This window comes from Crotalus tigris, unplaced genomic scaffold (assembly GCF_016545835.1).
Source record: "Crotalus tigris isolate CLP2741 ecotype Arizona unplaced genomic scaffold, ASM1654583v1 scf7180000018691.1937549, whole genome shotgun sequence".
NCBI lineage: Eukaryota > Metazoa > Chordata > Lepidosauria > Squamata > Viperidae > Crotalus > Crotalus tigris.
The window spans coordinates 856,572-882,572 of record NW_024097150.1 but is presented as its reverse complement, the minus strand read 5'-3'; the positions used below and the strand labels follow the sequence as shown (position 1 = coordinate 882,572).

The 26,001-nt window shown below is 43.2% G+C and overlaps 1 protein-coding gene and 1 long non-coding RNA gene across 2 annotated transcripts; one reads left to right on the top strand and one right to left on the bottom strand.

Annotated features, from left to right (window-relative positions):
• Positions 1–10,863: 10,863 nt before the first annotated feature.
• LOC120313538 lies at positions 10,864–16,451 on the bottom strand. Its single transcript, XR_005558168.1, has 3 exons — positions 16,373–16,451; positions 14,755–15,008; positions 10,864–12,011 (listed from the first exon to the last, which is right to left on the bottom strand). It is a non-coding gene; the product is annotated as an uncharacterized LOC120313538 (long non-coding RNA).
• Positions 16,452–22,625: 6,174 nt separating this feature from the next.
• On the top strand, positions 22,626–25,037 carry DHRS1 (dehydrogenase/reductase 1). The gene is made up of 2 exons (XM_039355489.1): positions 22,626–24,145; positions 24,270–25,037. The coding sequence occupies exon 1, from the start codon at positions 22,782–22,784 to the stop codon at positions 23,772–23,774; it is 993 nt and encodes a 330-aa protein (XP_039211423.1). The 5' UTR covers positions 22,626–22,781; the 3' UTR covers positions 23,775–24,145; positions 24,270–25,037.
• Positions 25,038–26,001: the final 964 nt, after the last annotated feature.

Here is a 26,001-nt window from a genome sequence, read left to right as displayed (position 1 = left end):
TATTTTTAAAGAGCCGAGAAGAGAGAAAGAAAAGGAAAAAAAAGAGACTAGGACTTTTTTTTGCACTAAAAAAAGAGGGAGAGGGAAGGGGGGGGAAGGGAAATTCTCCCCAGCAGCTGGCTGGTCTGGCAGCAGTGCTGGTGGTGGAACAAAGGGGATTCAGGACCCCGTGCAAAGCTCTCCAGCCTTCCCGGGCTTCAGTCTGGGGGTCCCTTTCCTTTGCAAGTTGCAAAGGAAAGGAGGGGAGGGGGGGGGAAAGTCAGGGTTCGGGAGGCCCCACCTCTTTCTTTTCAGCCCAGCTGGCTGGCTGGCTGGCTGGCTAGCTGGCTGGCTTGGCTTACTCGCTGGCTGGGGCTTGCTGAGTCTTCCTCTCCCACCCCCCGCCACCTTTGCTTTTGTGATGTCGCCACCTTTGATTTGAATGTGTTTCAAAAATCGGGCTCGAGTCGCACCAATCAGTTCCTAAGACCATCAGAAATATGTGTTTTCCAATGGTCTTAGGTGACCCCTGTGAAAAGGTCGTTCGACCCCTAAAGGGGTCGCGAGCCACAGGTTGAGAACCGCTGTTTTAACCTCTTTGTCCTCCTTCAATGAAGAAAAGAATTTTAAAAATTGTTGGAAAGGACAAACTTATAGATCTTTCTCCTCCCCTCCCCCAGCAGTGTTTTGTACCAGTCAAAGGAAGCTAAACTCTCACCTTCTGCCCTCCAATCTCTATCTCCTTTAACAATTTAATTTGCTAAATTTGCTACCTGCACCTAGAAAGAGGGTGACAAAATCTGTAAGTGACTTACCTTGATGAGTGACTGGCAGTCTGAAGAGTAGCGGAAAAGAATCTTCAGGGATTTAGCTTAAAAATGGGGTGGTGGAGCTGAACAAAAAATGTTTAGAAAGCTTTTTATTATTGGTCTGACTCCTTTGATGACCCAGTTTTTCCCACGGTGGTTTGCAGTTTCTCCCTTCAGCTTTCCACACAAACAACCCCGTGAAGGTTTTTCTTTGTCTTTTCCGCCCCTCCCCATTTACCAAATTTGACTCCCCCCCTTCCAAGCAAAACCAGGAAATGTTAACGTTCAGACAAGCACTGCGAGCCTTCTTATGAATAAATGCAAAACTGTGGTTCGTGTTTGACAGGCGTACCCAGGGCGCATCCAGACATGTCAGAATTCATGTTCAGATCTCTTTAAAGTGATTCTGCATACATGCTAGGCAGGACATTTACAGGCCACTGTGAAATTCAACAGCTCAAACTTATATGTGTGTTTGAAAATAATACAGCAGCCTCAGATTCCAAAGTGTTTGATAACGATTCTGCAAATTACATCATAGACACTACCAACATATGGGGCAATTCAAGGCTTCTGCTAACAGAATGCAACAAAAACTGTTGTTGGGGTGTTGATAAAATGATGTCTTCAAACTGATTTTGTAAGGATGTTATAAACCATGTTGCAATTTTACTGATGAAGAACAGTGGGAAACAGAACATATCCTGTAAATTTCACTAGACAGACTGTGAAATGGCTAATAGTCCATCTTTAATTCCCAGCAAAAGACATGGAGTGAGTAAAGAAACCAATTTTAATTAATTGTTATGTAAATGCTGCTAGAGCAGGGGTCTTCAAATGCAGGCTCGGGACATTGCAATGGTCCCGGGCATTGCAGAAGCTGCCCAGGACCAGACTGAGTGGTGCCAGCTTTGCGCGATGCGCAAGGCACGAAAAGCGCCTGTTTTGTTGCCATTGTGTCCGGGGATCTGGCCATATAAAAAGAGGCCTGCATGTCTTTGCTCGTTGTTGGTGTTTTGACTGAAAATGAAATAAAGAGTTGTTCCTTGCAAGATATGTCTTCATCATTCGCCATTATTGGAAGGACTCAACACTGGCAACGAAGGTGGGATGATTTACAAGCTAAACAGGAGGAAGCTTTAAAGACTCACCCAAAGAAGTCCTGAAGAGGGAAGATGGTGTTAAAGTCAGCCTCTCAGCCTGCCAGTACAGCATCGCTGGAGGGTGACCTCGGCTGAAAGACCCCTTCCCTAAGAAAAGTGAGTGGTGAAGTGCAACTTTAGGATGGTGAAGATCGGCCGTTTATCCAAATGCGATATCTCACACCCGGAGAGATGGGAATCCTATGTTGCGAGGGTGGAGAATTACTTCAGGGTAAACCAGATCAGAGAAGATGGCTTGAAGGCTGAAACCCTGTTGTGTGTCTGTGGACAGGAAGCCTTTGAAATTGCGGAAAATCTGGTAGCCCCTGCCCCTCTGGAGTCAGTAACATATACTGACTTAAAGAAACTAATGAAGGAGCATTTCCAGCCCCAAGCTGTCCGTCATTGCTAAGAGGCACATGTTTGAACAAAGGGACCAGGGGGCAGGTAAATCTGCTAAGGACTTTATTGCGGCCTTGAGGCGAGCAGCCAGATTGTGTGAGTTTAAAGACTTGGAAGAAAGTTTGCACGATCATTTTGTATGCTGTTTAAGGAACAGAAACTTACAGCAGAAGATCTTCGCAAAAGAAGACGTCTCTTTCCAAGATGCTCTGCGAGAGGTTACAGCAGAGGAAGCAGCAGGCAGGGCGGTAAAGAATCTGCGGCCCACCAGAAGCCATCCAGAGACAGTCACTGTCCATCTGGAGGACATGCGAGAAGATTCGGAGGCAGATCCTGAAGAAGAGGTGAACAAGCTTTACCAGGCAGCTGGAAGAAGACAGAAGGAATGCACAGAAAAGGCCCTAACAGCTCTTCAATGCTTTGGGTGCGGAGGATGCCACAAATGAGCTGACTGCAGGTTCCGTTCCGCCATTTGCAAAACATGCGGCAGGCAAGGCCACATCGCATCCATCTGTTTGGGTCGCTAGAAGGTACAACCTCGTGAAGAATTGCGTCTGAAAGGTACCAGGGTCCCCAGCCAAAATAGGGTGGGTTTCTGCACAACGCACAGAAGTATTTTAAGGACAGGCACACATAAACCCCTAAAGAAGAAACTGTCCCTTAAAGTAAGGTTGCAAGGGGTTCCTTTATCCATGGAGTTGGACACTGGGTCCGCTCTCCCCATTATTTCCCTCAACACATTTAGGAAAATTTGCAGCAGCAGCGGCCTTCGAACTAAACTCAGGCCATCCAATGCAATACTCACAGACTTTCAGAATTCTAAGGTGTGTGTTAAGGGGGAGGCCACCCTTAAGGTACAGTACAAGGATTTTGAAGGTCCCTTAGATGTGTTGGTTGTTGGGGTGAATGCACGAGTCTTATTGGACTTGATTGGTTTGAGGCTCTGGGAATCCAGGTTACTGGGCTGCACAATTTGCAAATGGGGAGCCTGGCAGAAGTCTGCAAGAAGTTTGCAGATGTGTTTAGTTCTGAGCTTGGATCCTACAAGGGGCCTCCAGTTTCATTAAGGTTAGACCCAACCATAATGCCTTTCAGGGTTAAGGAGGGTACCTTTTGCCCTCAAAGGTAAGATTGATGCTGAAATGGACAAATTGCTCCAGCAGGGCATCTTAGAACCAGTAGATTCTAGTCCATGGGAAACCCCCCCTCTAAAGGCTAATGGGCACATATGTATATGTGCAGATTACAAGTGCACATTAAACAAGGCGCTGCAGCAGCACGCTTATCCAGTATCTTTAGTAAGCCACATCCTGGCTTTCCTCAAGGGGGGGCCGCATTTTTGCGAAGCTTGACCTGGCACAGGCCTATCAACAGTTGCCTGTTGAGGCAGCTGCTGAAGCTCAAACCATTGTAATTCATAGAGGAGCTTTCAAAGTAAGGAGATTGCAATTTGGGGTGAATGTAGCCCCTGGCATATTCCAAAGTTTCATGGAGAACACACTGTGCAGTATTCCTGGACTCTGCCCATATTTTGATGATGTTCTCATTGCTGGCGAATCATCTCAAAACTTGGCAGAGAGATTAAGGGCTGTATTGCTTCATTTTAGAAGAGCAGGCCTTAAGTTAAAGAAGGACAAATGTAAGATAGGAGTCCATTCTACTGACTTCTTGGGATTCAGGATAGACGCTCAAGGCATTCACCCTTCTGAATCTAAATTGAAAGCTATTCAGCAGGCCCCAAGCCCTAAGTCTAAGGGTGAACTACAAGCCTTCTTGGGGCTATTAAACTTTTACCATGCATTTCTGCCACATAAAGCTGCAATAGCATAGCCCTTACACAGGCTCTTAGACAAACAAGCCTGTTGGTAGTGGACCAAAGCTCATGAAAAAAGTTTCAATGAGGTTAAAGTCTTGCTTACTTCTAATGCAGTGTTAGCTCACTCCAATGAGCAGCTTCCTGTTTGCATTGCCTGTGATGCATTTCCATATGGGGTGGGAGCTGTACTTAGCCACCTGAAGGCTGATGGGACGCAGGTCCCTGTGGTCTATTATTCCAGGACCCTTGCAGAGCCAAATTATGCTCAGATTGACAGAGAGGCTTTAGCAGTTGTGGCTGGCATTAAGAAATTTCATGATTTCTTATATGGCCGTCACTTCACAGTCTATACTGACCATAAGCCCTTGCAGGGGTATCCACACAACTCACATCCTACAAGAGAACTGGCAACACAGCATGGGAGCTAGCCAAATTCTGCAACTGCTCCCAGAAGGAAGTCTGTTGGAATGGGGGCTAACAGAGAGACAACTCCAGAATCTGGTGCTTCTGGCATGGTCTTGGGTCCACTAGGTACTGGGGCCCTGTACCTACCCCAGAATCGCCATCTGCTGGCCTTGGGTTCGAGGGACAGTGCTCACAAGAAAGGTCCATTGTGGACCTGGGTGTCAATCCAAGTCTTTAGTCGTCCAGAATGAAAACCAGGAACGCAGGAACTCAGTGCACATCAGGAAGTTTATTCACTGCCTAACTAACAAAGTCAACACTGGGAATGGTTTGTTCCCAGTGCTCTTTATAACATGACCACACCCACATCCCCACCCTCCGCCCACAAACCACCATCCGCCTGATCGCCCTTATAAGTCCTCCCTTGTGCCCTAATCCCTCTTCCCGTGAAACCCCACCCCCCTTGGTCCAGCGCCTGTCCGTTTGCCGCCGCCGCACGTCTGGTTCCCTCAGATTTGGTGAGTATGGCTGTTCAGTGTCTTCCAGCCAGGAGAGCTCTCCATGCCCTCTTATAGTGCCGCGGTGCTGGGTCCCGGAGGGCTTGGCCTCTGTCCCTGGGTGGTCAGCAGGGCATACCGTTGCAGGCGTGAAAGTAGGTGAGTCCGTCTGCTCGGCTGCCGGCTGGTCTCCGACGCTCAGCTGGCCAGCGGAGCGTTCAGCGCCGGCCCCTGTGGCTCCTACGGTGGCCGGCGAGGGGCAATAGTCATGTGGCGCTGCCGGCCAGTCCCCGACACTCAGCTGGCTGGCGGAGTGTTCAGCGCCGTCCCCTGCGGCTTCTGCGGCGACCGGCGAGACGCCAGGATATGTGGGTTTGTTGACTGCGTGGACTGGCGGTGGTGGGGTTGTTTCTCCGCTCCCCCCCCCACCGAATGGCAAGCCCCGTGGGGCTTGACACTGGGGACTATCATCCCCAAGGGATGCTGGCTTGGGCTCAGAGGGTCTAGCCAGCCAGCAGATGGGCAGGTATGTGGGGCAGTAAAGTCCTGATCTGCTTACCCTGGCAGGTGAGCAGGTAGGTCAGGCAACAGCACCAGGGTCACCTGAGGCATTGGGGTAGCAACGTCTTGGCCCACCCAATCTGGTGAGCGAGCAGGGGAACCAAGCAAACTCTACCAGTCCGAGGAGGTTGCAAAGGGCAAATCTTAAAGATTTTGTGAAGTTTCTGTCCAGTTCTAGGGGTAATACTCCTAAAGTCATTGACTAGAAATGTTATTTTGTTTTATTTGATGATTTCGGGTATATCTATCCATCAAAACAATGTAGAGGGAATTTTGGTAGTTACTCCCTTCTATGCTTTTGACTATGAGAATGTATGACACTCTCCCCAAAGAAAACTGTTGAAGTTGTCAGGATTGTTTCAATCTAAAGGGGAGGGGTGTTGTGTCCTGAGCCTGCAAATGCAGGCTAAGGATATTGCAATGGTTCCGGGCATTGCAGAAGCTGCCCGGGACCAGACTGAGTGGCGCCGGCATTGCCATATAAAAAGAGGCCTGCATGCCTTTGCTTGTTGGTGGTGTTTTTTTTTTTTTAAATTTTTATTATTTTATTTTCATTACAATCATAAGAAAAAAAATTTCAGATACATAACAAGTTAAAATACAACACACAAATTCCGGCATTGCTCACCCATTTCCCCCCAAACCGCATCCCCCTCTCATCTTTTCACTTCCCCCTTCCTTCTTCTTCCTCACTCTCTTCCTCTCCTCCCTCCCTCCTCCATCTTTCTACTTGCTTATCCCTCTCCTCTTCTTCTCAATCGGATGCGGTCTAGGGGAAAATGCCCAAGCAATCCTCTATCACCAAAAAAAAAATAAAAAAATCTTAAAAATATAAAACTATTACTTATCTGAACTATTGAACATACTACCCATACTCTCCCCTCCCCCTTCCCCTCTTGTTGTTGGTGTTTTGACTGAAAACAAAATAAAGAGTTGTTCCTTGCAAGATGTGTCTTCATCATTCGCCATTATTGGAAGGATTTAACACCTTCCTTCCTTCTTTCCTTCACCTCCTTCTTAGTATCTTCCTCCTTCCCTCCCTCTCTCCCATTGTCCCTTCCTTCCTTCTTTCTTTCCTTTCCTTCCCCTCCCTCTTTGTCCCTCCCTTTCTTCCCTCCCTTCCATTGTTCCTTCCTTCTTTCCCTCTCTCATTGTCCCTTACTTCCCTCCCTCTTTGTCCCTTCCTTCCTCCCCCCCTCCATGCCCAGGAAGGGACAAGGGGAGGAGGATAGGCTGCCAGCGTGGCCGATGGCTTTGGTGCCGGTGGCCATGGCGACATGCCAAGCCTGCCTGTGCACAGGCAGAGCCAGAGGAGAGCTCTGCCCAGCTCACTTGCTCAGCTTCACTGGAAGACATGCCGCTTCCTAAGCTAGCACAAGCTCCAGGATCAGCGCCGGGCTACAGCTTATTTGCACTTCTGCTAAATTAGCAAGCAGCATGTTTTCTAGCAAAGCTCGAGCAAGTTTGCTGGGCAGGAGCCAAGGAGAGCAGCTACAGCTGATCTGCACTTCTGGGCTGCTCTGCTTGACAGGGAGAGAGGGAAGGAGGAACAAAGAGGGAGGCGAAGGAAAGGAAGGAAGGGAGGGAGGGAGGGAGGGAGGGAGGGAGGGAGGGAGAGACAATGGGAGAGGGAGGGAAGGAGGAAGAGACCAAGAGGGAGGGAAGGAAAGGAAGTCCAGCCAACGGAGGCTTGGCAGCCCGGCTGCCAAGGAACAGAAGAGCACAAAGCCTATGGGCTACAGCTGATTTGCACTTCTGCTAAATTAGCAAGCAGCATGTTTTCTAGCAAAGCTCGAGCAAGTTTACTGGGCAGGAGCCAAGGAGAGCAGCTACAGCTGATCTGCACTTCTGGGCTGCTCTGCAGAAGCACGGATCAGCTGTAGAGGCTCACCCCGGTCCTGGACAAGAGGGAAGGAAGGATAGAAGGGACAAGAGGAAAGAGAGAGGGAATGAGGGACAAAGAGGGAGATGAAGGAAGGAAGGAAGGGACAAGGGGAGAGAGAAAGGGAAGGAGGGACAAAGAGGGAGGCGAAGGGAAGGAAGGAAGGGAGGGAGGGAGGGAGGGAGGGAGGGAGGGAGGGACAATGGGAGAGGGAGGGAAGGAAGAAGAGACCAAGAGGGAGGGATAGTGATTAGCTCAAAGCACCCTGCTTTTATATTCCTATGGTAATTGCAGCAGTCACAAATCTTCTGAAGATTTTTCTAATGTAGAATACAAGCACGACTCTCTTCTATCAGAAATAACAGAATAACAGAGTTGGAAGGGATCTTGGAGGTCTTCTAATCTAGCCCAACCCCGTACTCAAGCAGGAAACCCTATACCATTTCAGACAAGTGACTGTCCAGTTTTTTCTTAAACACCTCCACTGATAGAGTACCTACAACCTCAGGAGATAATCAGTTCCACTGATTAATTGTTCTAACTGTCAAAAAAGTCTTTTGAGTTCTTAGTTGGTTCTCTTTGATAACTTTTCATCTGTTACTTCTTGTCTTGCCTTCAGGTGCTTTGGAGAATAGGTTGACCCTCCTCTTCTTTGTGGCAGCCATTCAAATATTGGAAAACTGCTATCATGTCATGTAGATGTCTTAATGAATCTACTTTTTATTTCAAATATAAAAGAAAGTCTATTGGCATTCCTTGGTATCTGAACTAAGCCCATTCTCTGCATTCAGAGCAATTACAGGTAGTCCTGGACTTACGAGCTCAAAATTTCTGTTGCTAAGTGAGACATTTGTTAAGTGATTTTGTCCCATTTTATAACTTTTCTTGCCACAGTTGTTAATCACTGCAACTGGTAAGTTAGTAACACTGTTGTTAAGTGAATCTGGCTTCCCCATTGACTTTACTTGTCACAAGGTTGCAAAAGGTGATCACATGACCCCAGGACACTGCAACCATCAGTTGCCAAGCATCTAAATTTTGATGACATGATCATGCTGCAACAGTTATAAGTGGGAAAAATGGTCATAAGTCATTTTTACTGTTATTGTAACTTTGAACAGTCACTAAATGAACTGTTGTAAGTGGAGGACAACCTGTATATCATGATCATTTTATTTTTCAGAAGTATTGCTCTGTTAATTTTGTTTTCCAATCTCCCAATACTAGGAAAGTGACATAATATTTGAATATTACAAGCATTTGCTGATGATTTAGTATTTATCTTGGAAGAACCTTTAGAGATGATTCCTAAACTATGGGGAAAGATAGAAGAGTATGGAGAAAAGCAGGATTAAAAATAAATAAAGAAAAACTAAAGTAATAGTTAAGAACCTCACAGATAAACAAAAAAGGCAAATACTAGAGAAAACAGAGGTGCAAATAGTGAAAAAAGTTAAATATTTAGGTATTTATCTTTCAGCTAAGTGAAAGACAATTATACAAAACTATTGAAGCAAATAAAGCTAGACTTGGAAAGATGGAAAAATTTGCAGCTGTCAATATTAGGAAGAATTGCTACAGTAAAAATTTTATTTCTATTTTATTTTATTTTATATTTCTATTTTATTTCTATTTCAAACGATTCCGATAAAACTTGAGAGAAAATTCTTTCAAGATTTAAATTCATTGGTTTTGAATTTTATTTGGCAGGGGAATAAAACTAGAATTAATATGAAAACATTACAAGATGCTAAGGAAAATGGAGGTTTTGGGTTGCCGGAATGGACGTTGTATACCAAGCATCTGTGTTAACATGGGTGAAAGAGTGGATAACACTTAGAAATAAAAGGTTGTTGTATCTAGAGGGACATGGTTTACAATTGGGATGGCACGCTTTCTTATGGTATGGGAAAAACAGAATCCATAAGTACTTTCAAAATCATTTTATAAGAAATGCCTTGTCAACAGTATGGGAAAAAATTAAAGCTAAAATATATCTAAAAATTCCAGGGTGGTTATCAATGATGGAGGCATTTATACATCCAAACTTATTTATTTTTATTTTATTTTTAAAATTTATAAGCCGCCTCACTCCCGAAGGACTCTGGGCGGCTAACAATAAAAAACACATAAAACATAACAAAACAACAATACAAAAACAATCATCCAGGGGTAAGGTTTTATAAACCCCAGGCCTGCTGGAAAAGCCAGGTCTTAAGTAGCTTACGGAAGACCAACAGGGTGGGAGCGGTCCTAATCTCCGGGGGGAGCTGATTCCAAAGCGTGGGCGCCATCACAGAGAAGGCCCTCCTCCGTGGCCCCGCCAAATGGCACTGCTTGGCCGAAGGGGCCTGAAGGAGGCCCAGCCTGTGGGATCTAACCGGACGTAGGGAACTATGAGGTAGTAGGCGGTCTCGCAAATAGCCTGGCCCTGAGCCATATAGGGCTTTAAAGGTAATGACCAACACCTTGAATTGGACCCGGAGACCAATAGGCAACCAGTGCAGCTCACAGAGGATAGGTGTAACGTGGGTGTATCGAGGAGCACCCACTATCACTCGCGCGACTGCATTCTGGACCAACTGTAGTCTCCGAATACTTTTCAAGGGTAGCCCCATGTAGAGCGCATTGCAGTAGTCCAAATGTGAGGTGACAAGGGCGTGAGTGACTGTAAGGAGAGCCTCCCGGTCCAGGTAGGGTCGCAACTGGTGCAACAGGCGAACTTGTGCAAAGGTCCTCCCAGCCACAGCCGTCAACTGATGTTCCAAATTCAGCTGTGGATCAAGGAGGACACCCAAGTTGCGAACCCGCTCCGAAGGGGGTATATTTTCCCCCGCAAGAGTCAACACTGGACAGTCGACATGATTCTTGGGAGGCAACATCCAAAGCCACTCAGTCTTGTCAGGATTGAGCCTGAGTCTGTTAACCCCCATCCAGACCCTCACGGCTTCGAGGCAACGGCCCATCACATCGGCCGCTTCACTGAGAGAGCTCGGGGAGGAGATATATAACTGGGTATCATCAGCATACTGATGAAACCTCACCCCGTGCTGTCTGATGATCTCACCCAGCGGCTTCATATAAATGTTAAATAGGAGGGGAGAGAGGACCGACCCCTGTGGCATGCTGCATTCAAGGGGCCTCGGGGTTGACCTCTGCCCTCCCACCAATACCAATTGCGACCGGCCAGAGAGGTAGGAGGAGAACCACTGTAAAACGGTGCCTCCCACTCCCACCCCTTCGAGTCATCGCAAAAGGATACCATGATCGATGGTATCGAAAGCTGCTGAGAGGTCAAGTAGCACCAAGACAGAGGAATAACCTGTCTCGGGCCCACCAGAGATCATCCATCAGCGCGACCAAAGCGGTGGTTTCTGTGCTGAAGCCGGGCCTGAAGCCAGATTGAAAAGGGTCTAGATAATCCGCTTCATCCAGAGACACACCCTAATACAATAAACTAAAAAAGGTTAAAAAACAATCATACAGTCAGCATACACTAGCTAAAAGATTCTGAGAATCAAGGTCAAGAGTCACAAAGGGCCAGCCCCCCCCCCCCGCAGCAGCAGCAGCAATGACAACAGGATGGTGCCAGCCAGGCCCCCCATGGTGCATGGCAGCCCCACTGGTCTCGCAAGGCCGGACTGACAAACATGGCCACACGATGAAAGGGTGTAGCCCGCCAGAGGCCACGAGGAGAGAAGGGCCTAGTGTTTCTCCTCCTCCCTCTACAGTCGTCCTCTGGCGGTGGCGGTCCTCCCGCAAGGTTCCAGCTGGGCGGTGCCGATGCGGCAATGGTGACTGGCTGGCTCCGTCTCCGGGGCTCTCCTTTCCGCTGGTCTTCCAGCTCCGGGATACGTTGGAATACATATGGGATACGTTGGGCATTACTCATGTAGCGACAGTTCTGTTACACCATTTGTTTCCTCGCAATGCTTTTAACCCACGGATTTAACAGTGGTCAATCTCTGGCAGCAGCAGCTTGCACAAGATGTTAATGGTCAGTTTCTGGCAATAGCAGCTTGTGTGAAATGGTAGTTAATCTTTGGGAACAGCAGTTCACATTAGATGATGGTGGTCAGTCTCTGGCAACAGCAGCTTTCATGAGGTGATGGTGGTCAGCTTTCATGAGATGATGGTGGTCAATCTCTTGCAACAGCAGCTTGCGTGAGATGATAATGGTCAGTTTCTAGCAATAGCAGCTTGCGTGAGATGGTAGTTAATCTTTGGGAACAGCAGTTCACATTAGATGATGATGGTCAGTCTCTGGCAACAGCAGCTTGCATGAGGTGATGGTGGTCAGCTTTCATGAGATGATGGTGGTCAATCTCTAGCAACAGCAGCTTGCGTGAGATGATGGTGGTCAGTCTCTGGCAGCAGCAGCTCATGTGAAGTAATAGTTATTGGTTTCTGACAGCAGCAGCTTGCAGGAGATAATGGTAGTCAATCTCTAGCAACAGCAGTTCACGTGGGGTGATGGTGCTCAGTCTCTCACAGGCAACTCACGTGGACTTTGGTAGACTTTGAAAAAATATAGACATATAAAGATATTCTAGATATGATGGGAAATTAAAATCTAAACAAGAACTGGAAAATCAGGGAATTAATTGTCTTGGTGGGCACATTTACAGATACAAAGTAGATATGAAAAAGGTGTAAAAATGTATGGATTTTACAAGGATCAAACTGTGTTTGATAAGATTTTGTTAACCTCAGATGAGAAATTAATTAAGAAAATGTATAACTTTTTGTTAATTTTAGATATGGAAAGTGAACAAGTGAAAGAAACAATTACAAGATGGGCAAAAATTTTTGGCTATAATATAGAATTAGAAAAATGGCAAATGTTATGGGAGAGAAACTATAAATTAACAATGCCAACTTCATACAAAGAAAATCTGTATAAAATGTTTTACAGATGGCACCTGCCACCAGCAAGATTAGCAAAAATGTTTAAAAATATGTCAGATAGATGTTGGAAATGTAAACGTAACACAGGCACATATTATCACATTTGGTGGACATGCGGTAAGGCAAAGGCCTATTGGAGAAAGATACATATGTGGTTAGAAAAAATATTGGTTGAACAAGTGGATTTTAAACCTGAACTTTTTTTACTAGGTATTATGCCTGAAAAGACTAATAAGCAGAAATTATATTTAATCTTACACATTACTACAGCAGTGAGAATAATTTTTGCATTAATACTGGAAGAATGAAGGATTGCCATCAGAGGAAGAAATAATCAGGAAAATATTGGAATGTGCAGACATGGACAGATTAACTATGAGGTTGAAAGATAAAGAAGATACAGACTACTATCAAATTTGGGACTTATTTGATTGTTGGCTAGAGGAAAGAATGAAGGATTAGGAATTGAACATGTATTAGCATAGCAAACTCCAGACAACTTGTTGATTGGAAAAATTAACATATGTTGATGAAAAAAACCAATAAAATCTTTATTAAAAAAATATTTGAGTAATTATATGATCTGATCAAATATAATTGTTATGATGGCCCTGCCCTCACTCAGTACACTACTCAGTACACTACTCTGGCCTCGTCTGGATGTAAAAACTTCAGTTCCCAGAATTCTTCAGCCAGCACGCCATCAGAGAACATGCTATTTGCACATGGAGGTCCAGTGAAGACTGACTTTCTTGCCATTGTGGACATGATTTGCAGGGTATATCCTGTGAGAAAGATCATATTGGCTGTCGCACAGGGGATGTTATGCCCATCTACTTCTGGCATTATTTTGAACCTGATGATGTCCCTTCTGGTGTGATCTTATGATAAGCCATCATTTAAAAAGTATACACTCTTAGTACTATGGCCTCTAGTTAAGTTAAATATAGGTAATCCTCAACTTACAACAGAAGAAAAAGGTTGATTGTGAGGTAATGCTATCTATTATAAAGCCCTTAGAGCACGAAGAAGTAAATAAGGATTTGCAAAGCAATACTAGCTCAGAATATCCACACAATCTTCCATTATCAGGAAAGGGTTTAGTCACTTTCCTTGTTCTTCAAAGAGTTCTTAGCAAGGGAGTTAAGAAGTCTCCACTCTAGCAGATAGAGAAATAAATAGATTGTTAGTGAAAACATCTAGTTATTAAGTTTTCTGTAACTAGACAATGGGAGAGGGAGGGAAGGAGGAACAGACCAAGTTAGTTATAGTTAGAATAAAGCAACAAGATTGATCAACTTTTCCCCTTTTGACCCTCAGCTTCCTTACTCAATTACCTAGTAACTAGGTAATAATTAGGTAATAAATAGTTGAGCAACTAGGTCCTAGCCAATTAATTCCTTTAGGGTTGAGATGCCTAAAGATCTGCACAACTCCCATTAGAGGCAAAGAACAGAGCAAGAAAACTTCTCTCATGATGTGCCAAATTGACCACCACTATATGAACAGGTTGGGCTGATCACGGAAACACCAGTGATACCCAAAAATGGGGGAATTGATGAGAGCAGGACACCCCCTCCCCAATCCAAAGAGAAAATACCTTGGCAAATACAGGAAAAACCCAATATAAACTAGTCCAGAGGTAGGCAACCTTGGCTGTTTTATGACTCGTGGACTTCAACTCCCAGAATTCCTGAGCCAGCATGGCTCAGCTTGGAAACCTCTCCCTTTCCCTTCAGCATGGCTGGCTCAGGAATTCTGGGAGTTGAAGTCCATGAGTCATAAAAGAGCCAAGGTTGCCTACCCCTGAACTAGTCTGATTCAGCGGCAGCCTCAGGCTAAATAAACAAACACTTAACACACACTGGCCACAAAGTATCAAGTCTAAACTACAGGAATGCAGAACCAGCTAACACAGTGGTTCTCAACCTTTCTAACGCCGCGACCCCATAATACAGTTCCCCATGTTGTGGTGACCCCCAACCACTTATACATCACCAGGTGCCAGGGGTGTGGCCAAAGAAAAGGGGGAAAATGGCGGACAGTCTTGTTTGGTGACCCCCGTGAAATGGTCGTTCGACCCCAAATGGGGTCCCGACTCACAGGTTGAGAACCACTGAGCTAACAGCAATTAGGATTGACAGGATTAGAATAGAAACACTAAAAAGTACACAACAATAAAATAATCACACTGGATTCCTCCTGGAGCAAAAATTAACACTTTTTAAAGACAGAATTGATAAAGAAACTAACCCAACAATAGACACTGACCAACAAATCAGAAAAGACAAATTTTAAACTCACAAATCAGAAATGACAATTTTGGAAACCATGAAAGGATATAAGAACTCACGTTTGAGGACCATTCTGTCTAGCTAGCCGGGGATTCATGCTGAATTGTCACTCAATTTTAATCTCCATGATTAAACCTCTCTTTCCAGTAGCTGGCTTCACATTCTATTTGTTCTCCTCTGTGCTGCTTGTGAGAATCCCAGCTGGAAGAGCCTGAATGGGGGAGTTCCTCCCAATACCTTCTAGCATTTGAGAAAGAAAGGAGCTTGGGAACTCCTTTTGTTCAAACCCACAGCATAGAGAATTCTTCAAAACCTTGTAAATAACAAAATGGGGGAGAGAGCCATTAAGTCAATCATTAAGTTCTGTGAGCCAGGCTTTAATAAGAAATGCCTATTTTCAGTTATAACAAAATTTCAAAGTTCAAAACAGAGACATTTATGTGTGAAAGGAGGAGAACTAATGAAGGCCACAGTCACATGTACAAAATTCCCAACTAAATCAACATAGTCAGTCTAACTCAGTGGTGGCGAACCTATGGCACGGGTGCCAGAGGCAGCACTCAGAGCCCTCTCTGTGGGCACGCGTGTCGTCGCCCCAGTCCTAGGCCTTCAGCTGGGTTTTATAAAACCTTTTTGCTTTAGGCCTCCGCCACCATGTACAAAAAAAAAGGTTCAATCAATCAGTCAATTTCAACTTCTTGCAGGAAAAAAAAGATCTTGCAAAGTTGGAATTAATTGATTGAACTTTTTAGTCCCACCCAGTCTGCTGTTACCACCGTAGCCACGCCCACCCAATGGGCCACACCCACCCAGCATCCAACGATGCATAAGTTTGTTTTGGGTTGCAGTTTGGGCACTCAGTCTCTGAAAGGTTTGCCATCACTGGTCTAACTTATTTATTCAGAAGATAAAAATGTGGCACTTCTTGCAAAGAGAATAACTGACAAAGTCCAACTCCTGCTTAGATGGAAACCAGCATTTCCCTCTACCTCTTCTTTAAAAAAAAAATAAAATTAAAACTATAGAAAAAGCATTATTTTCAGAAAAACTATTCTTGAAAGTCCTGTGTCTAAAAAGAATACAAGAGATCAAGGTAGCTATCAGTGACTTCTTTTTTTTTCTTTTTTCTTTTTTTTTTTGGTTTAAAAATGTGAGACAGAGGAAGTGGTGAGGTAAATAGTAAAGAGCACCAAGTTGTAGTATAGAAAAAAACTCCTTCTTTCTCTTGTATCAAGGCAGGGGAAGGAAAAGTTAAATCTTTTGTTTCTTGGTAGGGTTTTTTCCCACTCCAGAATAGGGATACTTGCTTGTAATACTTTCAAAACATCCTGAAAGCAAGACTCTAATTGTGCAGCATTCCCTTGCTCAGCAAAGGATACCAACATGGAAGATTATTAGATATTCTATTTTGTTTTAATTTACCAGATTCTATGCCCTTTCAGCATTAATGTCTGCTAGTTGCAGAATGAATTCCAACAAGATATGTTATTTAAAACCTATGGAGGGACAGAATGAAACTTCCCAAAGAGAAAGTTTAGTTACAGTATGAAATTCAAAATATACATTGCTTATACCATATTACAGAATTCTTACCAGATTTTGGATAAGTGACTCTGAATACATCACTATCCCTGACTTTAGAATTTTCTAGTGGCTCAAGGTGCTAATTTTGCTTACCAAATCTGCTGCAAAATTTAATCTTTTAAAATCCAATGATTCTGCAGGTTGCCTTTTTCCTACCAACATAAGAGTATCTGCAATAAAAGAGAAATTAGACTATTTTTCCATTTTAATGCTAGCAGCTGGTGCATAGACGGACTGTCAAGATCTCTCATTCATAAGCTCTTTGTTTCAACCATTCAGAACTGGTAGTCAGCAATGATCCCCAAGAAAAAATAACCTTGAGAAAGTGGAATTGTTTACACAACTGTTAAAACTGTAACTTAAAATGTTACATTTAAGGGTTTCAGTCTAATCAAAAGAAAAACGAGCAAGTTGGAATTGTTATAGCTGCTACATATTCCTGGGAGATGGAGAAGGTTCTGCAACTGAATGTTAAAAAAGTAATAAAAATATATGTTGGCATCATCTCTGATGGAAAGGATAGTGAGGAATTTTAAGGAGTTCCTCAGATTTAATAGATAATGGCATTACTATAAATGTGTTTTAGCAGAGGCTGCAATTTAAAAGCCCAATGTTTATTTGCTTATTGTAATGATGATTTGTTTTTTTTAATCCTCTTTATGCTTGTGATTTTTCAGATCATCTGGCGTTTGGCTATCGGCCATTCAATTCTAGCTTCTCTTCACTGAATAAATTATTAAATTGTTCAGTCTGTAATGTGTCCTGTGGAGAGAAGGGAGTAAATGTTGTCATATTGGTATGTTAATATGATGGATCTTGATGCGCACTGTGGCTATTAACCAAAGAAGGTAATCACAGTCTTTAAGGATAAGCTGTATTTTCTTTGATGTTTACATAACTTTCTGTAAGTGGAATCTTGCACCTGCCTTGTTATAGATCTACATGAGTAACATTAATGAAAATGAAAAGTTGGGTTTTTATACTGTGGTTTATACTGTTCAGAATAAAAAGACTATTTTCATAAGATTTCCCTTAATAGGTGAACACAATAAACTACTCAGATGTAACTTTGTGTGTCATTCTTGATTCCTTACATAAATTCTTACATAAATCTTGCCAGATTAAAGCAAGCATAACTATGTATACTTTGTGAAATACTAGGGAGGGTTCCACCTTTGTCCTTTTCCTGCATATCAAAGACTCCAAACTTTGCTTTCTGTTCTCCCTCTGGGAGAGGGCCTCTCCTTCCTGGGACTTTGTATTACATTGTTGTGCACATTCTGAGGTTTTGCTTGATAAAAAATACAGGAAACCAGAAGTTGCCTTTAAGCTTTACATTTTTATTCAGGTGAACAAAGATGGGTTCCTCTAAAAGAGAGAAGCCCCGAATGACAAGAAATCTTTGTATTTATTCTTTCTGATTACATAAGCAATCCACTCAGCAAAGCTGACACACAAACAATAAAGATTTCACCCAGTAAGTCTGGCACACTGTAGATAAGAAGGTAGAAAGCAGAAGTAGCTAAAAATGTTCCCTTTTGGGTGTTTCCGGGTGGGTTAGGACATTGGGTGTTTTCCTTGCTGTCCTTTCATGCATCCATGACTGCAAGTGCCCAAAGACAGCAGGACAATCTGCACATATTCACAATTGATACTTCCTATGCTGTCTCCTAATTCTGGGTCAACAACTTTCCACCACAGATTATTTTTTAATGATCTCAGGTATAACACAAACAGCATCTGGAGCCTATTGGCTTTAAGATAGTCAGTCAATCAGGATGCCTCTTACACTGAAACTGATGCCAATTATGCACTTGCTCAAGATCAGGTTGATTCTCATTCATGTTACAAAATAGGCCTACATATAACCCTCTGGAATATTTTTTTTCAAGCTTGAGTTATTACTAGATTAACTGGAGTGGGGGCAGTGATTTTCCTGATCCTCTGGTGATATACAAGAAAGGGGAAGAATCTCTCATCCTGACTGATTTCTATCAAGACTCTTTCAGTGCCATTTTTTTTCTTTTCTTTTAAAAGAGATTTATATTGGACCTTTAAGCTCTTTAAGAGATGTATTTGGGCCTCTGAAGGGAAGTTCTTACTTTTTTTACATGCTTTTTCATCTGTGCACAATTCTGATCAAACCAATTATCATTTTTATACCCTGATTTCCAAAGTGTTGTTATGATAGAAACTGATTTGAGGTTAATTAATGTTTCATGCTATTCTAAATATGGTCAGGAATTCAAAGAACTGAACTGATTCTTGAGTTACACTAAAGGTCCGTTGGCACCATTCTCAGTGTCCTGATCTTTCCATGAAAAAAGATGTTGAGACTCTAGAAAGAGTACAGAGAAGAGCAACAAAGATGATTAGGGGACTGGAGGCTAAAGCATATAAGGAAAGGCTGCTGGAATTGGGTCTGTCTAGTTTAATGAAGAGAAGGACGAGGGAAGACATGATAGCAGTGTTCCAATATCTCAGGGGCTGCCACAAAGAAGAGGGAGTCAAGCTATTTTCCAAAGCTCCTGAAGGCAGGACAAGAAGAAACGGGTGGAAACTAATCAAGGAGAGAAGCAACCTAGAACTAAGGAGAAACTTCTTGACACTTCCTGCCTCCAGAAGTGGTGAATGCTCCAACACTGGAAGTTTTTAAGAAGAGACTGGACAGCCATTTGTCTGAAATGGTATAGGGTTTCCTGCCTGAGCAGGGGGTTGGATTAGATGACCTCCAAGGTCCCTTCCAACTTTATTATTATTATTATTATTATTATTATTATTATTATTATTATTATTATGGATCATCGCAGTCAGCCAGATGTTCAGACTGGATTTGGCATTTTGTCTACCTATCAAGTTCTTACCCAGGACCTGGGATAGGCAGAGGTGGATATTTGATGGTATTACAGATATTGTCGCAGGATGGAAGCAGTTCCTAGTAAGGCCGCCTTTTGCAATTGACTAATAGCGAATTTGTCAATGCCAATGGTGTTCAAGTGGTGCTCCAGTTGTTTTGGGATTGCATCCAAGGAGCATATCACTATTGGTACTACCCTTGCTTGCTTTTGCCACAGTCTTTCTATTTCTATTTGTAGGTCTTTGTATTTTGTTATCTTCTCCAGTTCTTTCTGGAGAAGATAACAAAATACAAAGACCTACAAATAGAAATAGAAAGACTGTGGCATTTGTAGGTATTATTATTATTATTATTATTATTATTATTATTATTATTATTATTATTATTATTATTATTATTATATACTGTACAGGTGACATGATTGTACTCAAACACTCTATCCTGATGAAAGACCAGAAAGAGTGTAAGCTTGTTTCTTTTATGCTGGTATACTAATATTATATTGCAATTTTGGAAGGTGTCTAGCAAAATTTTTCCAAATGGATCAGTGCCAACTTAACCAATGCTACAAATTAAGCTTATACCTACAGGTAGTCCTCAGTTAAGGATGGTAATTGAGACTAGAATTTCTGCTGCTAAGCAATGCAGTCATAAAGCACAGCATCACATGATTGCATTGCTTAGTGATGGGAATTTCGGTAGTCATTAAGCAAATATTGTGGGTTGTTAAGCCAGGATCTCCTGACAATTTCCTGCCAGTTTTCAACAAGCAAAGTCAATGAGGAAGCTGCCAGGAAGTCACAGGTCAAGGGCAGCTCACAAGCAAGGGAAGAAAGCTGCATGCAGCCAACAGCAGCTACATCAAGGGTCAGGCCAGGCACACCTTGTCAAGAAGAAGAGTGAAGATCAGCTGGGGAATAGCAGGGGGAGTAAACTGCAGGGCAGCTTTGTGTGCTGTCCTACCATGGCAACAACCTTCCCTAACCCAGCTGTACTTGTAAAAGGCCAGATGATGTATGCTGAGTCAGCAGCAGGAGAAAGAAGACAGTGAAGATCAACTGGGGGGTGGCAGGGGTAATGAAATACAGAGCAACCAAAACGGCAGAGATGGGAATGAGAAGATAGATGGAAAAGAATTGAAGTGCACCTTGTGGTCATAAATGTGAGTAATCATGTGTCCATAGAGGAGCTGCAATTGTTGTAACTTCAAGCACAGGCATCTGTTTAGTGCTGCAATAAATGAACTTTTGCTGAACAAATGGTTGTTAAGTGAGAACTACCTGTAATTAGAATCCTGCTTTCTTTGCAAAACGTCTGTCAGTAAAATCTGACTGTTGCTTTAATTGTAGGCTGTCCATTGCTCTGCTGAATTAGTAGACACATAAAAGACTGTCGATGATGAAATTCTTTCACAGAAGTATATGCTAGGCCCTCTGGCATACTATTATGTACATGATGCATGTATAAATAAAACACATAATAGTGCTAGAGCAAAACAAGAAGACAGCTTGATCTAATACTATGAAAATATAAAAGGCAGGGATAAAATTATTGTTGAAAGAAAAATCTTCATCACGGTCCAGTCCAAGCTGGGAATAAGCAAAATGGAGACTGCTTTAGAAAGAAAGTTGTGGTTTATTAAAGAGCAGAGCCAGACAGAAAGATGGCTCTGGGAAAGCTGACCACATGTAGTAGGGAGTGGGTATCTTCTTGAGCTTTTGTTTGGAGTTGTTCTTGTGGCATGAACTTTGACCTGAGCCTGAGGGTGCCTTCCTGTATTCTGATGATGATGAGTTAATCCTATTATGTCCCAAAAGTCATATCCTGCTTCCCTCAGGCTGTGGCTGATGACCTTTGGATTTTTGTTGATTCTAGGGATCTTTGTCTTTCTAACCCAAGCTTCCTGGCTCATCTTTCTGACAAGATTACCACGTCTGCATTTCTGCAGACCTGGTTTCTGTTTGGGGCAGAGAGACTTGGGGGGAGGGAGTTGGTTTCTGCCTTTAAAATCCTTTGGGGAAATATATTCTGCCTTTTTAATATTTCTCAAAATATTTCTTTCTCTGGATTTTTCCCACAATATGATTCAGTTAAATTTTAATTCAATTTCTGTATTCTCTAAAATGTCTGCACTGACTCCTCCTTTTTTTGTATTTACAAATTCTGCTCATTTCTCTGTATGGGATTTTTTTTTAACAAGTTCAGAGTTTGCTTCTCTCGGATCAAATCTTAATCTGTTCTTTGTAATAGGAATTGACCAACTGGCTTATCTCCAGAGCCAAATATTGTGGACTGAGAGAATAACTAACTCAAAGTAAGCCAGTTGGTTGTCAGCCTAAGGCTGGACCAGAAGTTACAAGTGGCGAGTTTTAGTCTTACTTTAGGTATGAAAGCCAGCTGGGTGACTGGCTCAGTCTTTCTTGCTCAGCCCAATCCACCTCATAGGGTTGTTATTATGGGAAAAATAGGAGGAGGAAAGAGTATTCGATATTCAGGGAACTTAGCCCAGAGAAAGAAATATTAAAAAGGGCAGAAAAATATATTTTTCCTCAAAAGGACTTTTTAAAACCAAACCTGGCCCCAAATCTATCTCTCTGCCCCAAGCAAGACTTTAGCCCCATACAAATGCAGATGTAAAACCATCAGAAAATTGAAGCCAGAGCAATCAAGAAGACAAAAGAGAAGATCTGCATACCCCACCCAAACTCTAGGAGTCATTAGCCCCATCAACTGGGAAGCAGGATATGATAATAGGATTAAACCACAGATATCAAGGCCTAGACAAACACTCAGAAACAGCCTCAAGGTTCATGGCACAGGAACAGGAAACTATTCCAAACAAAAGGCTAGAGGGTATAAAAACCTACCACACCATGTGGTCAGCCCTTCTCTCCTCTGCTCTATCCTGAAGAACCATCTTTCTGCAATAAACTGTAACCTTCTTCCCACAGCAGTTGCCATGTTTGCTTATTTATTCCCGGCTTGGATGAACCAGGATGAAGACTTTACTTCTAACAATATGTTCGCTGCCTTGAGTTATTTATAACTTATAAAGGCAGGATATAAACAGATAAGTAAATAAATAGTTACTCTAAACTTCATAGGCTTTTTAACTCAGCCAAGGGCTCCCATTTAATGTGAAAGATACGGGGGTGGGGGGAGAAGAGGAAATCGGCTAAAACTTGCTGTTGATCATAAAACACATACAAAACTAAGAGTTAAGGTGGGTTCACTAGCACTGGAGACTTCAATTCTTTTCTTAGCCTTGGAAACTCAGGATGGTTATTGTGGGGCTAGAATGAAGGGGGATTTTCTCTGACACGGTCTGAGGCTTTTGGAAATACAGGCTATAACTAAATAAATGATAAAGGCAGCCACCCTTCTGAAGCTTGTGCTACTACTACAGTATTCGTTGAGTTATTCCCGACAGCGAGCTTCCAAGGAGCGCTTTGCTTTAACACTTTCTATTACTACAAGCGCTTGCGTCAAATCGAGGAGACGCCAGCGGCAGGCCCCGCCTTTTCTAATGGCGGAATGCCACGAAGTTGAGTAAGAGCCACAAAAGGCCCTGCCATCTACCTGGCTCACCTATTTTCATCAGCTCCTTAGCAAATTGCCCTTTTCTGTCCCGCTGCTGCTGCTGCCATGGCCTCCGGGACCAAGTCTCTGCTAGGGCACGTCTGCGTGGTGACCGGCGCTTCGCGGGGCATCGGGAAAGGCATCGCGCTGCAGCTATCGGAGGCGGGCGCCACTGTCTATATCACCGCCCGGCACCGGGAAACACTGGAGCGAGCGGCGGCGGAGGTGCAAGGCCGGGGGGGCAAGTGCGTGCCGGTGGTATGCGACTCTACCCGAGAGGAGGAAGTGGCGGCGCTGTTCGAGCGGGTCCGGCGGGAGCATGCTGGCCGCCTGGATGTCTTGGTCAACAGCGCTTTCTCCGCGGTGACCACCCTCTCCAAAGAGATCGGCGTGCCGTTCTGGGAAAGCGAGGCCTCCCTCTGGGACCAGATCAACAACGCAGGCCTGAGAGGCAACTATTTCTGCACGGTTTATGCCGCTCGTCTCATGGTGCCCGCCGGGCGCGGGCTCATTGTCATCGTCTCCTCGCCCGGTGGGCTGCGGTACATGTTCGACGTCCCGTACGGGGTGGGCAAAGCTGCCTGCGACCGCCTGGCGGCTGACTGTGGCGTCGAATTGCGCCCCTTCGGCGTGGCCTGCGTGTCCCTTTGGCCCGGGCTCGTTCGCACCGAACTGCTCCTGCAGCAAGCGGAAAATGTCGAGAAAATATTCACGGACCTGCCGGAGCGGCTGACCAAAGCAGAGAGTCCCGAAGTGAGCGGGAAATGCGTGGTGGCCTTGGCCTCGGATCCCCAGGTCATGCGGCACAGCGGCAAGGTGGTCCTCAGCCCAGACCTTGCCCGTCTCTACGGGTTTAAGGACGTGGATGGGCGAGAAGTCTATAATTATATTTCGGTTCGGGACACCCTTACCGAATTAATGCCTAAACTGTCTTTCCTTTTCTGGTTCATTCCCCGCTTTATCACTTTCCCTAAGTGGGCCCTTGCTCTTTATTCCAGCAAGTTTGCGATCTACCCTCCCATTCAGCCGGCCGATTTTAAACCAGCTAAAAAGGACTAATCGTCTGGTGTACCCCTTAGGAGCATGTTTTGCAACTATGTCAAGCTTTCTTTTGTGAAAAAAATATTGCTTTGGTTGGTTGGTTTGTTTCATCTCTTGAAAATTGGGAAGATTGAGTTCTTGCAGGGAGTTTACCCCTCTACAAACTCTTTTGAGGAATTGCTTCAGGATTTCCCTCTGAAAAAAAAAGCTTTATGACACCATTTCTTACTCTTTACTATGCTACAATCTGCTTTTGTGTTTTTGACACAGCATTAGCTGCTAAGTTACTTAATATTTCTGTATTATCTAAAATGCAAGCTTTGAGGTTTATCAAAGAATCATTCACATATTTGAAAGTGATGGAGCTACTTACAACTAAGAATACCATAGTTCAGTGTTTCTCAACCTTGACCATTTTAAGGCATGTGGACTTCAACTCCCAGAATTCCACAGCAAGCAATGCTGGCTGTGGAATTCTGGGAGTTGAAGTCCACATGCCTTAAAATGGTCAAGGTTGAGAAACACTGCCATAGTTGAAAGAAGTCAAGACATCTGGAAAAAGTGCCTTTTTGTTTTGCTTTCACCTACGGTGAGGCCATTTATATATTCTGCCACAGTCTTTTATATTTTCTCTCCATAAAAACAATTGTCAATTTGGCATGTATGTGATATTCTGAAGATAACTTAAAACAAAAATCTAAACTTTGAAAGAAAAGGGTTCCTTTCTTCCATTCAGTTTTATTGAGGAAGAAATCTTTTTATCTTTATTTTTTTCCAGCCTTCAAGAGATTCCAGAATTCTGTTCATTCCAAAGTCAAAGATTAGCAGAATTAGTCCTGATGAAAGAAAACCCTACAGAGACAGTAGTATATTAAGCTATACAGGACACCCAAATCAGCAAATGTAATCAAAGCCATATCAGAGTGGACATAGAACAAGCTATAAAACATGACAGCGCTCCAGAAAGAAAATTTGCTAAAAACCATTATGAAACAGATAAGGGGGTGTAAAACAAAGTCCTGAATAAGGAGCACAGGCTGGGTGTGTCTGTGTGTCTGTAAGAAACACCTCACCTTTGTTCAGTTTGCTGTCTGTATAATTCTCAAAGAAGCAAGTTCTTCATGTAGTGAAAGACAGAATTGTTATTTTCATAAGACAACCATTGTTTGTTCCTAAAAGGTTTGAGGAAGCTGATATAATTCTTCTCATAAAGTGCTTGCTTGCTTATTATGTATTGTATTCTGTGGCCACAAATCAATAAAACTGAAAAAAAAAACACTACTTAGCTGTTTGAATTTCTTGCTTTACCTTGGAATTAAGGAGAATGTTTTTCTTGTAGCCACTTAAAGATTTTTTCAGTAGTTACAACTTCTTCAGTGTTTAGCACTTTTCATCCAATGGAATTGTGGCAGGTAAAAAATGCCATTAAGGGAGATGGAAAAATACTATAAACAACATTTTAATTAACAGAGGTGATGTTTTGAAAGCATTAACTAATATTATAAACTGGCTTAGTGTAATGACCTGTGTGCAATTCTATGAAGAAACATTTTCACAAGAAGTGCCAACCTAAAGTCACAAATGGTATAAGATATTACACATGTAGGGGAGTGTGGTTTTCCGCACATTGTATAAACTTCCCTTTTCCTATGTGTGTGGTCTCGAGATATGAACTTCTCTCTTTTAGTATGTTAAAGGTAGATAAGAAGTCATCCTTTGGGTAAAAGCGTGGGTGACAAGCTGTATAAAAATGACACCCTGGGAGTAACTCAGGGTTCAGAATTTGTCATATGAATACTCTGAACCTTTGCACAAATAAAACCTGTTTTCTCCGTCTCTTTGTGGTCTTGTCTTCTGATGTAAGTATCATGGTTTTTCCACTACAGAATAGTTAAAGGGCAGGAAAAATAAGACAAGATTGATTTGTGAAATATGGCGATATTCCTTAGTGTAAGGAGCAGCCACAGGGGAGGGAAATTGGTGTTATAAGATTGTACTAGGGAAAACAACCAGGAGGATATCCATGATACCCATATTATCTTTTCTCCTAATTGTTCTTGTGCCTGCTCTATTTTTGAAAATTGTGTACCATTATTAGAAAATAGATTTAAAAAATTATTTGGAGATTCAGATGTGAACATGGTATATGGAATTACTCTCAGCAGCTGTGGAGGTGTAATGCTAAAATAATTGATAAAATCAGTCAAATGCAAAAAGCAGCTTTACTTGGAACAGCTTATATATT